At 42.4% G+C, this 13,472-nt stretch overlaps 1 protein-coding gene across 1 annotated transcript in view; it reads left to right on the forward strand.

The window, feature by feature from the left end:
* The window catches only part of PARD3 (par-3 family cell polarity regulator), a 737,069-nt gene that overhangs the window by 443,842 nt on the left and 279,755 nt on the right, over window positions 1-13,472 (forward strand). Inside the window, exon 11 of the mRNA XM_019528913.1 lies at window positions 10,605-10,744. Coding sequence (XP_019384458.1) covers window positions 10,605-10,744 — 140 coding nt within the window. The remainder of the gene's footprint in view (window positions 1-10,604; window positions 10,745-13,472) is intronic.

Raw genomic sequence — 13,472 nt, forward strand, 5'->3', positions numbered from 1 at the left:
CGCTCTAGATTAGTGACATACTGGATGAAAAGATGGCAACTCTAGTATTTGGAAAGGAAGGACAAATGTCTGTTTAGCCAAAGGTCTTAGAATTCCCCAGGGGGAGACTTCACAGCTGTGAATCCCATGTGGAGGGGAGGCACTTCCCTACAGCCCTGTGTAAGGAGCTATGCATCTGTACACACAATATGTAGAGTAGTTTAAACTTGAAGCTGACAGACGTATGTGCTTCTTAAACTGGTTTAAATGCACCTGGAATGGTTCACCAGTTTGCCTGGAAAAGCAAGTGCTATTGTGAACCAGCTCAGTATTACATATGGGCTCCAAGCCTTCTAATATGGTTCTGGTTGGTCCTTCAGCCATCCCATACTGCATTGTTTCTTAGACTGCTTCTCCCTCCCCCCCCCCCGCCCATACTGCTGCAACTAGTTACTATGGTATGTAGTCAAAACTCTACTGCTCCCTTTTTTTTCCTTGTCTTCCCTTGCATTTCTTTTTTAAATAAAAAGTATCTTTCTAACAGCAGTCTGAATTCTTAGTCCTTACTCAACTACACCCCCTCATAGCCTACCCAGCTCCTGGGAACCAAAAAGCATGGTTTTAAGCTCTCTTCTAAACCCCCCTCACTAAGTCAGATAAGCATACTGCAGGTTTTGCAGTATATTGAGCTTATGTTCAGGAGAACAGAGAAATCAGAAAAAAAATACCCATAGCCACAGGTTACTTTCTCCCTGGGACCACCAAAGCATGGGTGCAGGGTCTCCCCCCGACTCTTCCGATGCAAGACATCCTGGGCTGGGTGCTCTCTGCCCAGTGCCACAGGTGCAGCACTTCCCTCAATTGTGAACAAGTTCCTAGTCTGTAATGTTTTGGAATGGTCCAGTTGTTATGTGCATGTGCACCCTGTGTCATAGAGACATAGAAGGGCACAATTTTAAGAATATCTTTACTTTCATCATTTCCTATTGACCACCCATGTCAGCATGCTAGTCCCAGTGGATTCCGTTCTGTTTCCCAAGGCATTCACCCTTGGAGCTGAAGTTCTCCATGTTTGGGGTATTGTTTTTCAAAACTATGCCCTATTTTTAACATGGATTTATGAGCTTAAGTCTTGAAAGGATTTTGGATATTGAGTGTCTAAGTCACTTTTTGAAGCTTAGGTTTCTAAGTCACTTCTTTCCTTTTGAAAAAATCTTCCTCAAATCTGATACTTAAAAGTGAAATCAAAATCACTTCTGGTACTTTTCCCCCCTTAGCTATTGTGAGAAGTGAAGTGCTGCAAACCTTGTTTTCTTTCCCCTGGCAAAAATAATTTGGATTCTTTTTTTCTTAGCAAGGTTGTAAGAAAGGTCTGCATTTTCATACTGACGTGGTCACCAGATTTACTGAAGAGTGTGTACTTTGCTTGGAGAACAAATGCTGTTCTAAATTTGCAAAACCACATAGATTTTGATATGCAATTAATTTGTGCAATTACCTTGATTGCACCTGCAGCTGCAGCAATTTCACAGCCAGGTGACCAGTTAAGTTTCAAGTGATCATTTGCACATGCAATTACTCTGATTGTGCATGCACAATTCTGAAAATATGGATCTCAAAATAAAGGGCCACAAAAATAACTTGTCAAAGAGAATCTAAAATGGTTGTGATCAGCTTAATGAAACCTTTTTTATGACATCACAATAGGCTGTCTTCCTGCGTAGCACTCATGTGTAATGCAGACTCTAATGAAGCACACTAAACCAGACAAAGTTCATGGTTGATGAAATAATGAATCTAACTATCCTGAGAAGGATCTTAAAGAAGATACTTCACTGAAAAAAATAGCAGGGACTTGAATGGGCTCACTACCTCCTGCAACCATTGCAGTGTTTTACCTAGATTTCTGTTAATATAATAATGCTACACATTTTGTATAGAAAGAGCAGGCTGGCACCTTTAAAGACTAATTGGTGCTGATGGGCATATGCTTTCTTAGGCAACAACCTGCTAATTTTAAGAGTAGTATCGGCATCACTGAATTAAATGAGTAGCTTTCTTTGCAAGGTACCTTTTGAGTGACCTTCAACTGTGCATCACCAATATAATGTCATAAATATTTATTTCCATGACCTTAATTATATAAGGTGTGGCAGTTTGTGTTCTGTCTCTACCTAATTAGTTATACCTAATCATCTTGATTCTTCCTCTGCATCAGCAGTCAAAGTAGAATCGTCCATCTTCATGTCATGGGCATTAGATCTGAGTGTGACAAAACAGTTCATATTGCACTGCCACCCAGCATCCAGCCTTTTATCCAGGAAGGAGTTTAAAAACTATGTGAAAGTTCATAATTGGACTTCAGAATTATTATCCCAGTAAAATAAGTGTAGTTAACCCTAATAGATTCTGAAAATAACCACTTACTTCGGTCACATTTGTAAAGTTTTCAATCTTTAGGGCTAGGTCCACATTTATACATATTTTGATGAAAGGTTTAAGCCTGCAGAATCTAGGGTAGAGACTGAAGCCAAGTACCAGTCCATCGAATCATGGATTTGTGGCTCAATCCAACCTTTTGCCTTAACAAAGAGTTAATTTATATCTACATGCCAAAGAAGAGATTACAGGGAGTTTAGTGATCAGCAAAACACTCTCACCGTTTAAGTAGCCTGTGCTCTTTTCAGCTCCCAGAAGACAAAACTGGAATAAAATTAATTAGATACAAAACTGCAAAGAACATTTATTGCAACAATATATCACTTTTTATTGTTCTCAAGCACTTACGCTTGAAAGAAGATGGGAGCTTGGATAGATTCCAGCCTAGCCCTTGCATGTACAGTTGGAAATGATAATTAGTTAATGAATTAGCACCGCAAAGTTTCTACGTAAAAAATAATGCAAAGGTCAAAACAAGTCAAGGTGAAGGCCCTTTGGGCCTTTGCAGCAAAGCCTCTCCCTGTGTTTAACAGCACAGCACAAAGATTGCAACTTTCCTTGCATGCCCTAGTTGACAAAACTATATTTGTTCAAATCCATGTCAACCTTTTTTTACCCATTTAGCATGTAGTGGGGAGGGAGAAGGTCTGTGTCCTGGATTCAAGTATGAGGTAGCAGGGGGCAGGTAGCTGCTGCAGCTTTGAATCTGGTTGCAGCCCTGGCCTGGTCCTGGGGTAAGGGTTGGAGCCACAGTTGCTGTCCCCCTCCCCAGCTCCCTCAGCTCCTCCTTCCCCCTTGTCTTCACCCACCTCTTCTTCATAGTCTTTTCAGCATAGTTGCCCTGCTTTGCTATATGGGTATTCCAGTGAGTTGCACATTTCCTGACATGTCTTCAAATAAACTTCTTGGTACCTGTGATAGCCACTCCTGCACCATGAAAAGTACCTCTGCATCACTGGCGGATCTTCACCCACAAAGAATCTCTTTCAATGGTCCAAATAGGTGCTAGTCACTTGGTGCAGGATCAGGACTGTATGGCAGATGTGGTAAGATTTCAAAGCCCGGTTCATACAAAGTTGTGGCAGTCACCCATGTATTGTGTGGTCTCACATTGTCATGCTGGAGCTTTCCATGCCATTTAGTCCAAATAACTGGCTTTAGTAGGTCTTAGAAAATGTCAGTAGGTTTTGCGGCTGATCATCATCCCATGCTCCGTGAAATTGCCGAGGGAGTGATCCAGTACAATTCTAAAATAGGATGAGCAAGACCTTACCAGAGGATTGTTGAGTGTGGAATATTTTCGATAGTGGCAATGATGTGTATTTTTACTTCATGCTCTGCCTTTTTCTATTGGGATCATAATGGTGAACCCAGGTCACATAACCGGTGATGATGCACAAGTGGAACCCCTCACTTTCATCCTGTACATGTTGCAGAAGCTGGGTACACGCATCCACACCTTGTTGTTTATGCATAACTGTCAGTTGCTTTAGCAACCAAAGGACATGTGTTTTCTGATAATTCAACTGATCATGCAAATTGGCCTGGTTACTGCCAGCATTTACACCTACTTCTGCCAATAGTTCAAGAATGCTTGCTCACCTGTTTGCATGCCAGTGCTGTCCTCTGTCATGGCTGTGTTGGGGTGTCTTATGTTGAGTTCATTCACTACAGACCTGTGGCTGTTTTTTAACTTTTTCACTCACTCATAGCCTTTCTGTTGAGTCATGCAGTTCTCACTGTACTGTGCCATAATCCTATTACGAATTTTGCTAGACAGCACATCTTCAGCCCACAAAAAATAAATGACAGTACTCAGCTCTTTGGTGTACACTGACAGTTGCACAACCATGTTGTTTAGGGCTAGGGGGAGAAGTTGTACATAACTTGGTTTAAGTGATCAGAAACTGGTTTAAACCTGTAACAGAACAGAAGTTCAGTGTATGCAAACCAGGTTCAAAATGGCCAAAACTGGTTTAAGATCAACCTGGTTGAATGTAGTCAGACTTAACTGGTCTGGGTCAAACTGGTTTATGGAACTTCTGTCCCAGCCCCCTCCCTGGTTCAAGTTAAATAAGAGTCCCCCCGCATGCTTTTTAGGTCTGGGCTGGCCTGTGCATCTGTTCCAGAGAGCAGGGCTGGCCCCACCCCTCTGCTTTCTAGATGGAACAAGGCCAGGGTATGGCCAGATGCTAGCCAGCATAGTCCCCTAAGGCGAAGGGGCAGGGAGGGGGTTTATTTCTCCCTCCCTACTCTCTCCCCACCAGAGGACCGCAGCCAGGGTCTGCCTGGCCAGGGAAGAGCTGCTCTCATCAGTGTGTGAGCGCGTGTGCGTGAGCGTTCCCACCCCCCAGGGACGGGGGCAGGGGTGTGCCTAGAGCCAGCCGGGACAGCAGCCTCAGGCAAAGGGTGGGCAGGGAGGGGTATTAAACTCCCCTCTCTCCCCTAGGCATGGGTACCCAACTCGGCTGCCCTGCCATCCGCCCACTTCACCTGGGGCTGGGGCTGCGGGGCTGAGCTGGGCCAGCCCATGGACACTGCTGAGGGTAGGTACAGAGGGTCCATCTTGGGCTGGGCTGTGGAGGCAGGGCTGTTCCTAGCTGGCTGTGGCTTGAGCAGTGTCCATGGGAGCTGTGCACCCCGATTGCTTCTGGCTTTCCACATCCAGGCCGGGCCGGGCTGTCATGGAGCCGCCGACGGCTGGGATGGGTCCTGCTTTTCCATCTGTAGTTGCCACATGAGATGGACGAACAGGTACCTTGCAGGGGGCAGGTGGTGATAGCTGCAGGCACATGAGGCCCCACGGCAGGGGGCTGCTGGGCTCCAGGCCTATCCGCACCTTCACAGGAGACTGGGCAGCTGCGGGCGAGAAGGACTCATCCTGCACGGCCAGTCTGGCAACCAAAGTGCCCGCCTCCATGTCACTGCTTGGCCACCCACCACCTGTCCGTGCTGGGCTGGTCTGTCACAGCTGCAGCCAGCTGGGAAGGGCCCTGTCCTCATTGGCCCTACTGTCTGCCCACCTCACCCGGGGCTGAACTGGCCCAGCTGCAGGTGCTGCTGAGGGCGGGATGGAAGTGCTGGGCCGGGCCGCAGGGGCAGGGCCCTTCTCAGCCGGCTGCAGCTCCAGCCACAGCCCCAGTCTCCTCCCCAGGTGAGGCGAGGCCATACCAGCTGGCTGTGGCCAGGTCCCTCAGCTCGTGAGCCACCAGCAGGGCACAAAGCTGGGCAGACCCTGACTGGGGTCCCCATGCCCATTGGAGAGAGGGGGAGACAGGTAGTTTAATTCCCCTCTCTATTCCCACTTCACCTGAGGTGTTGCCCTAGCCAGTGTCTAGCCACTTCCCCCTAGGGGGAAACCTGGCAAGGGCTACTTCTCCCTTCCCTCTTGGGTCCCTGCAGGCCGGGGTGGGAGTTTAAACCTCTCCCCAGTCATACTCAGCTGCCTGCCAGGGCCTGGCTATGACCTCCCCACTCTTGGTCAGCTTCCCTCCAGTCTCCAAACTGCTGCCAAAGGGAAGGGAGGACTTACTCTAGCACTCCCCCGGCTTCTAGCCTGAGCCACTGCAGGCATGTGACTGCATTTCCAGAACAAAAGTGAATGTCTGTTCACTTGCAAATCAGTTCAGTATATGCAGGTTAGATTAACCTGCAAAGTTTGAATCAATTTAGGCTCATGCTTTTTGAATGTTTGTACTTGGCCTCAGTGCTCACTAGTGTCACATGTGTTCAGCACAAAATGACTGGTGTGCTCGACAGTGCCACAGTCAATGTTCTGCCCTGCTGTTTAGTTTCCCATTTTGTCTTAGACATACAGTGAGGATAGCCAATTTATCATTAGTTTCTGAAACACCCTTGTATATTTAAGTGTGTGTACATGTGTCCATGTGTGTGCGTGCATATGCACAGCTGTGTAAGTATAATGCAGTGGAAGGATTTTTTTCGTCCTTCCCCCAATAACCCCCGACTTTGAAGCTACTTCTGTTTCAAGTTGGAGTGCTATGCTGAGAATTTTTTTCCTTTAATGGTGTACTTACTGTCCAATTAATTGACTTCTTTAATATGTATCGTTGCCTTCAAATTTGAGCTTTCTGAATATCATCACTGGGGTAACTTGACACCAGAACACTTATTCAACATTGCATTCAAGAAAGGCAGGAAGCTCCAACTTCCAAGAGAGCTGCTGATGTTATCAAGAGAGGCCTAAAAAATTGAATTGCACAAATCAGTAGGGTAATTTCTAAATGCCTCAATAATTTCAATATCATTAAGTGTAATTTGATCATCTTCAGAGATGGCAGCTATAGAGGGAGATATGAATTCCACACTCATTCAGTAACATAGCCATTTCCTGCCTTTGTCTTTGAAATCCTATGAAAGATAAACTTGAAATTTACAGAGCTTAGCTCAAATGGAAAATAATCAGGTAGAGATTCTAAGAGTCGGTCTGGGCCATCAGGGGTCTAACTCCTATAAAAAGAGAAAGGGGAGTTTGTGTGTGAAACTTGCCGTCATGATGAGGGGGCTAGCAAGGCAGTAAAATTATGATGTGTTTTTGGGGGAGGGGAAGGAAGGATAAATCCTCCCATTGCAGTTTTCACTCAGTGCCTATGTGTATGTCCAATTTCTTCCATCCTTTAAAATGTTAAGGATTTTGATGACCTGACATATTTGCTCAGTTCCTTTATCAATATAACACATAGTTTTACAACTTATGAATTGAATTCATCTGGCATCTTTCAGTAGCAGGCTGGTATTAAGATTCTCTCTGGTCACTTAGGCAATATACATTGCTGCTTCCCAGTTTGGCTGTAGCATATGGAGCATGGCTAATTGTATTGATTGAGCAAAAATTCAATAATAGGCATAAAATACATCCACATACAAAAAGTATTTATTATTGCCGTGAGTTTAACTGCTTGTACTAGTAGTTTCCAAAGCTCCTCAACGCCCCCCAAACAGCATTTGAAATGCATGTATTCTGACCAAGCAATACTGAAGACCCAAAAGACTGCTATTGCAAAAGAGAGCAAAGACTGCTATGGGGAAAGATAGAGCTAGTTAAATTGATGGAGCAAATGTTCACATAAATATTAATAACCTATTGAAAACAAAAAGAACTCTGGCTTCAAACAACTACCAGTACCTCTCCATGTGTTCTGTCAGGATTTTTGTGAACACAGAATATATTTTATGCACTTTTATGCTGGCAAAATATGTCATCTTCACATGGACGGTGATCTCATGTTTCTCCAATACTGGATGTTTTTTGTCATGTTTTTAGGACCCAAGTTTATTGAAAGACCAATGTAGATATATACATGATTGATTCCTAGATATAAAAATCTTCAACCACGCCCAGGAAGATGAGGTTGTACTTAAAAATTCAAGTATAAAGGTGCACCCTGTTAAATGAAGACATGATAGGAAGAAGAGTTTTGGCCAGCTGGGCACTCCTCAGAAAGTAGGGGTTTTATAGTCTGCAGGCATGGCTGGAATGTTACAGTATTTGCAGAAAAAGAACACATCATCTATGTCATTTGGGAGATTATTAATATATTTCCCCAGAAATATTAAAATAATTTTGAAAAAAACTCTGAAATGCACTTACCCTGAATTCTTAGATACAAGAGAATTAAAAAACAGTTGTGAAACGCAGGTACAGAATAGCACCCAGGAGTCATCTTGACTGTAGGGGGAGAACAAAGCATACATAAAAACAGCATAGCAAAATTTATCCTGCAAATTTACATGCCCAGGCATAAAAATTATGAATCCACCCTTTGATAAAATTTATTTATTTGTTTAACGCTTACAAAAAAGATAAAATCATTCAGCTCCTGTGGGATTCTGCAGGGCTTTCTGTGAGAATTAAGTTGAACTGTAAAGAAATGTTGCCTTGAGCATGTAGTTGTTTCTGAGTGAATGTCGAGACACTTTACCAGCTCAAAAACATTATCTTATAGGTACCCAAAAATATGTTTAAGGCAGAACACTCTGCAAAATAGAATCGTATGTTTAAAATGAAGAGCGGCTAAACCCTGCAGTGAAAAATTGAGCAGTCATTTGAGAAACTGATTCTGTATGTCATCTTCACACTTTTGGAAGGAAGTAAAGAATGATATGAAAATTTTGCAAGACCATTAAAATAGCAGGAATCCCTAATGAAAATATGGGAATTGAGATTTGTGGGTTTTTTTCCATCTTTCTAAGAATTGAGGTGATAAATTTTGTGTAGCTGCTTTCATTAAATATCTTGAACATTGTAGAATTGAGGAAGGCAAATTTTATTTCATGTTAGGTTAGCCTGCAGCAATTATTCTGTCCCAAAGTTTCCGAGCAATGCCATCCAGATACCTTACTTGTGGTGTGTACATATCCAGGTAAGCAGTTTTGGTCATTTTGTGCAGGAGTTGCATTTGAAGGAACAGAGTGGTGGTGGTGGTGTTTCTTTCATGATGACCATCTCGATTTTAAATGTGCTCATCATTAAACTCTGTGCATGTTTTGGGGGACTGGCACAAAGAAAACAATTACCATATGGAATAATGTTGGATCCCTTCTCCCTTTTGATTATATGTATATCACCCTCCTTAGTCAAAAAATAAGCAGCAGAGCATAATAGTGTATCGTGGAAGCCAATATAGTCTTTGGATTAAACAGACTTCAGAATTACCTCACCCTCCACAGAGAACACTACCTTCAACTTTCTGGAGGACAGATCTAGCAACTGTTAACAAGAGAGCCTGAGCTAATTTCAGTTGCGGTGATTTGTGCACAGAAGGAGATGATTGTTTCTGGGATGTCTATGCTACATTTGGAAGCGTGACTACACCTGCCTAATGGTAAAGGCATAAGTTTTACTAGGCCCATTATAAACTTACGCAGGTAGCCACAGGTAGTCTACACTGAAGTGCATGCTACTGGGTATTCATTAGATTACTTTGGTATATTTACACCTGTAGACAAACCCTGATGTAGCCGGCACCCAAATCATGCAGGGTGTTAAAGATTTTAGGTGCAGATATAATCTTTTTTTGTTCAGCCCTGAGTTCCAGAAGTGGCTGTGAACATTCAGCACTAGTTGAAATTTTCTAAATTGTTTTCAGCAATAGGCCCGTGTGGAGCTATCTAATTGTGGAGATCACAAAACCATCAATTACTGGATAATCTAAAGCCAAAGAGAAATTGCAAATCATATATGAACTTACTGTCAACTGCAAAGAGCCTTTTTGGCCCTTTTTACTACATGTGAACTCAGGATCCTGAGAAACACTCCAGGGTATACACCTCACTAATCCATTTTTGCTGTTGCTTCTTAATAACATGGGCAGACCACATCAGCTGTACTTCCAAATCATTTCTCCTGTTTCTCTCCCAAATTGTCTAAAGTGCATTTCAATCCATCTTAGACAGGCAAAGTTTAGATTTGGATTCAGTAAAAGACCCAAAGCTTATTGCAATCTTGATAGCACTGTAGCCTACAAGTGCTATGGTCTCACTGTCTGCCTTAGTGGTGGTATGAATATTTGGAGCACAATGCAGGAAAGAATGGAATGACAGAGGCCTTGGGGCAGATGAGCAATTGACAGAAAACACTCTTGAGATCACTTGGAGTGGAAGGATGGGACCACTGAACTGTGATTCCATCCATCATCTGCCGGAGACTATAGGTGAGCTGACAAAAAAAAACTCTTGAAAGAGTCATAGGTTGCTGAAAGTGTCATCATACAGAAGGAAGAGATTATTGACCAATAAAATAAGTGAACTCTGACCAGTATCAAAGACAAAATCCAGGTTTACGGGGAACTAAAGGATACCTGGTATGCTTTGCCTTATTTGCTTCTCATTCATCTTGTTGAAAGATTTAAGGTTGATATTTATGATAAATACTTGGAGATTGTCATCATGAAAAAAATAATTGTGAATACTGTACAATCCATTATGCTGTAGAACTAGGCACCTAACTTTTAACTGTATAGTTTGCACTTTGCAGGTATTTTTAACTGTATTAGTTTTTGGTATTTTTATATTTTGTTATGCACTATTGTTAGAAGACCTGTTTTTATCGCTAATACAAAATATGTGTAAGGGATATATTTGTTTTGTTTCGTAGAATCAAAGTGCAGTATAACCAACCCTATATGTGCATCTTCAGCAAATAATACTTTAAATTCTTTATGCAGGTACAGAAGGCTTAGGGTTTAGTATCACTTCAAGAGATGTACCAATTGGTGGCTCAGCTCCAATTTATGTGAAGAACATCCTTCCCAGAGGTGCAGCCATTCAAGATGGGAGACTAAAGGCTGGAGACCGACTGATTGAGGTGATGAGATATTACATGTTATTTCAGAAAGCCCTCTGTATTTTCTATATGCATCAGCTGTCTTCATATTTTGGCAATGTTGTAGCCATGGTGCTGTACCTGTGAGAGTGCATTGCATTTGAAACCTTGTCTAAATCTATCTCAGCTATTCATTTGGTTCAATAAAAGATATCACCCACACAAATGCTTTCTTTATCACAGGAAACTACTTGTATGATTTCTTTTTTTGTTAAAAATTGTATGCATACTTAATTTGTTATATGTTTAAAGATAAAAAATAGATCCAGCCCAATTAAGAGAGGGAAAATTTAAAACTCTGCACCAAATTTATTTATACCACTGCAGTATCTTTGCTTCATTAATGATGAAAATAACTTTTACAATCTATTTGAATTTATATGAAACGCTCTTTAATTCTTCATACTATAACATTTTTTTCACTAGGTAAATGTTTTAACATTGAGTTGCACCTGGAGAGTAGTAATCAATGGAAGTGAATCATCATGGTGCTCCATGACCAGTGATGTCCCCCAAGGCTCCCTCCTTGGACCTATACTCTTTAATATCTTTATTAACAATGTGGACATTGGTGTCAGAAGTAGACTGGCCAAGTTCGCTGATGACACCAAACTTTTGCGGTATAGCGTCCACACCTGAGGATAGGCTGGTGATCCAGGCTGACCTTGACAGGCTTAAAAAATGGGCGGATAGAAACCTGATGACATTCAGTACGGAAAAGTGCTGCAAGGTACCCCACACCAGGGGGAAAAGACCCCCATATGATGCTTATAGGCTCAGCAGTGGTATGCTTTCTAGAACCACGGCTGAAAGGGACTTGGGGGTCATGGTTGATCACAAGATGACCATGGACCATCAATGCGATGTTGCAACTGGTAAGGCAAACCAAACTTGAGCTGCTTCTCAAGCAAATGTGAAGATGTCATCCTCCCACTGTACTTGGCCTTGGTGAAGCCGTAGCTGGAATATGGCATCCAATTCTGGGCTCCACAATTTAAGAAGGATGTGGAAAAGCTTGAGAGTCCAGAGAAAAGCCACGCCCATGATTAGAGGGCAAGAGAACAGGCCTTATGGTGAGAAGCAGAGAACCATGGGACTCTTCAGCCTGGAAACCGCAGGCTCAGGGGTGACTTAGTGGCTGCCTATAAGAATATATATAAGGGGTGTACTTCAGGATCTAGGGGAATGCCTGTTCACCTGAGCGCCCCAAGGGATGACAAAGTCAAATGGTCACAAACTCCTCCAAGACGGTTTTAGGCTGGAAATAAGGAAAAACTGCTTTCCTGTCCGAGCCCCCAAGGCCAAGAAAAGACTCCCTCCAGAGGTGGTGCAAGCACCTATTCTGGACTCCTTTAAGAAACATTTGGATGCTTATCTTGCTGGGATCCTTTGACCCTAGCTGACTTCCTGTCCTTGGGGCAGGGGGCTAGACTCAATGATCTTCTGAGGTCTCTTCCAGCAATGAATGGTGTTGCTTACATATTGAAGTAAAAAAAAAAAAAAATCTCCAAGTAGAATTTTTCTTAAATTTTGAAATAATTGATAATTAATCAAAGAGCTAGATTGTCACATACAAGCCCTGATTATCTCAGTGGGTTGCCGTCTACTCACTGGTGGAAAGTAGGCAACTTTCCTCCATCCATTCCTTATCTGTGCCCACACTTCTTCATACCAGATCTGTGCCCTGTGGGGAAACAGAGGAGGTTTCTCATGAATAAGTAGAAGGAAAAAATGTAATTTTCCCATAGTTATTTGAAAATGGGGAGAAGGTGGGGTTGGAGTACAATGTGTTTTCCATTAAATTATGTAAACTTTTAAGGCACAACTTTCAGTTCAAAATATTCTGGACAAACAACCGCTGTAAAGCTGTAGAGAAAAGAAAGGAGGACATATTTTTTCCTGCTGTTTGGAAGTAACCATGAATCTCGACTTTGTAAAGATGTGACTAGTCTTTGAATGCCAGCGAAAGGTCATTGCTTCCCTTTGTCCTAAAAAAAATTAAGGAAGACAGGCAGGCAGGCAAAAGATAAGAGCATATTTTTCTCCTTTTTGAATAGGCATTTTAAAAAGGTGTGTGGGCCTTGGTGACTGAGTTCACTCAGGAAATGCTAGGGATGGGGTGATTTTTGCTTTGGAATAGGTTCTTGGAGGCTTGTAGTCTATTAGAGAAGTTGGTGGTTGGTTTTCAGTGATTTTTCAGTGTGTAAGATTGCCTTCTTAATGGCCAGATCTGGATCTAGGGAAGGGAGAAGGGAAGGAAGGAGCTTGGAAGAAGGAAATGGAGAAATAGGGAATGATAAATATGTGATGAGTAACAGGAAACTAGGGGAGAGAGCTATTCAAAGCATATATATGTTAACAGTTCAGCTTCTTTACCGTCAATCCCTTCTGCTCCTGCACGAAGATTGGTGGTGCTTGAGTTCATTTTAAGCTAGGGGGCCACGTTTTGTTGCTCACAATACTGGAATTAACTTGTGCATCAACTACAGTGTCCTGTTATCAATAAGCAATCAGCTTAGTCATCTTTTTTAAATATCAGCTTATATTTATCTCATGTAACTCCATTAGACTCATTAATTTATCAGGTGATTAATTTTGGCCTATTGTCTTTGTTTAGATTAATTGCTGCTTCCAGATGGTCTTTCATTCTGTTTTTCAATCTTGTCACTTCTGCATTTTGTATCACCATATTTGCTGTCTCTTTTTCCTC

The sequence above is a fragment of the Crocodylus porosus genome, unplaced genomic scaffold (assembly GCF_001723895.1).
Source record: "Crocodylus porosus isolate Cpor-Errol unplaced genomic scaffold, CroPor_comp1, whole genome shotgun sequence".
NCBI classification, from domain to species: Eukaryota; Metazoa; Chordata; order Crocodylia; family Crocodylidae; genus Crocodylus; species Crocodylus porosus.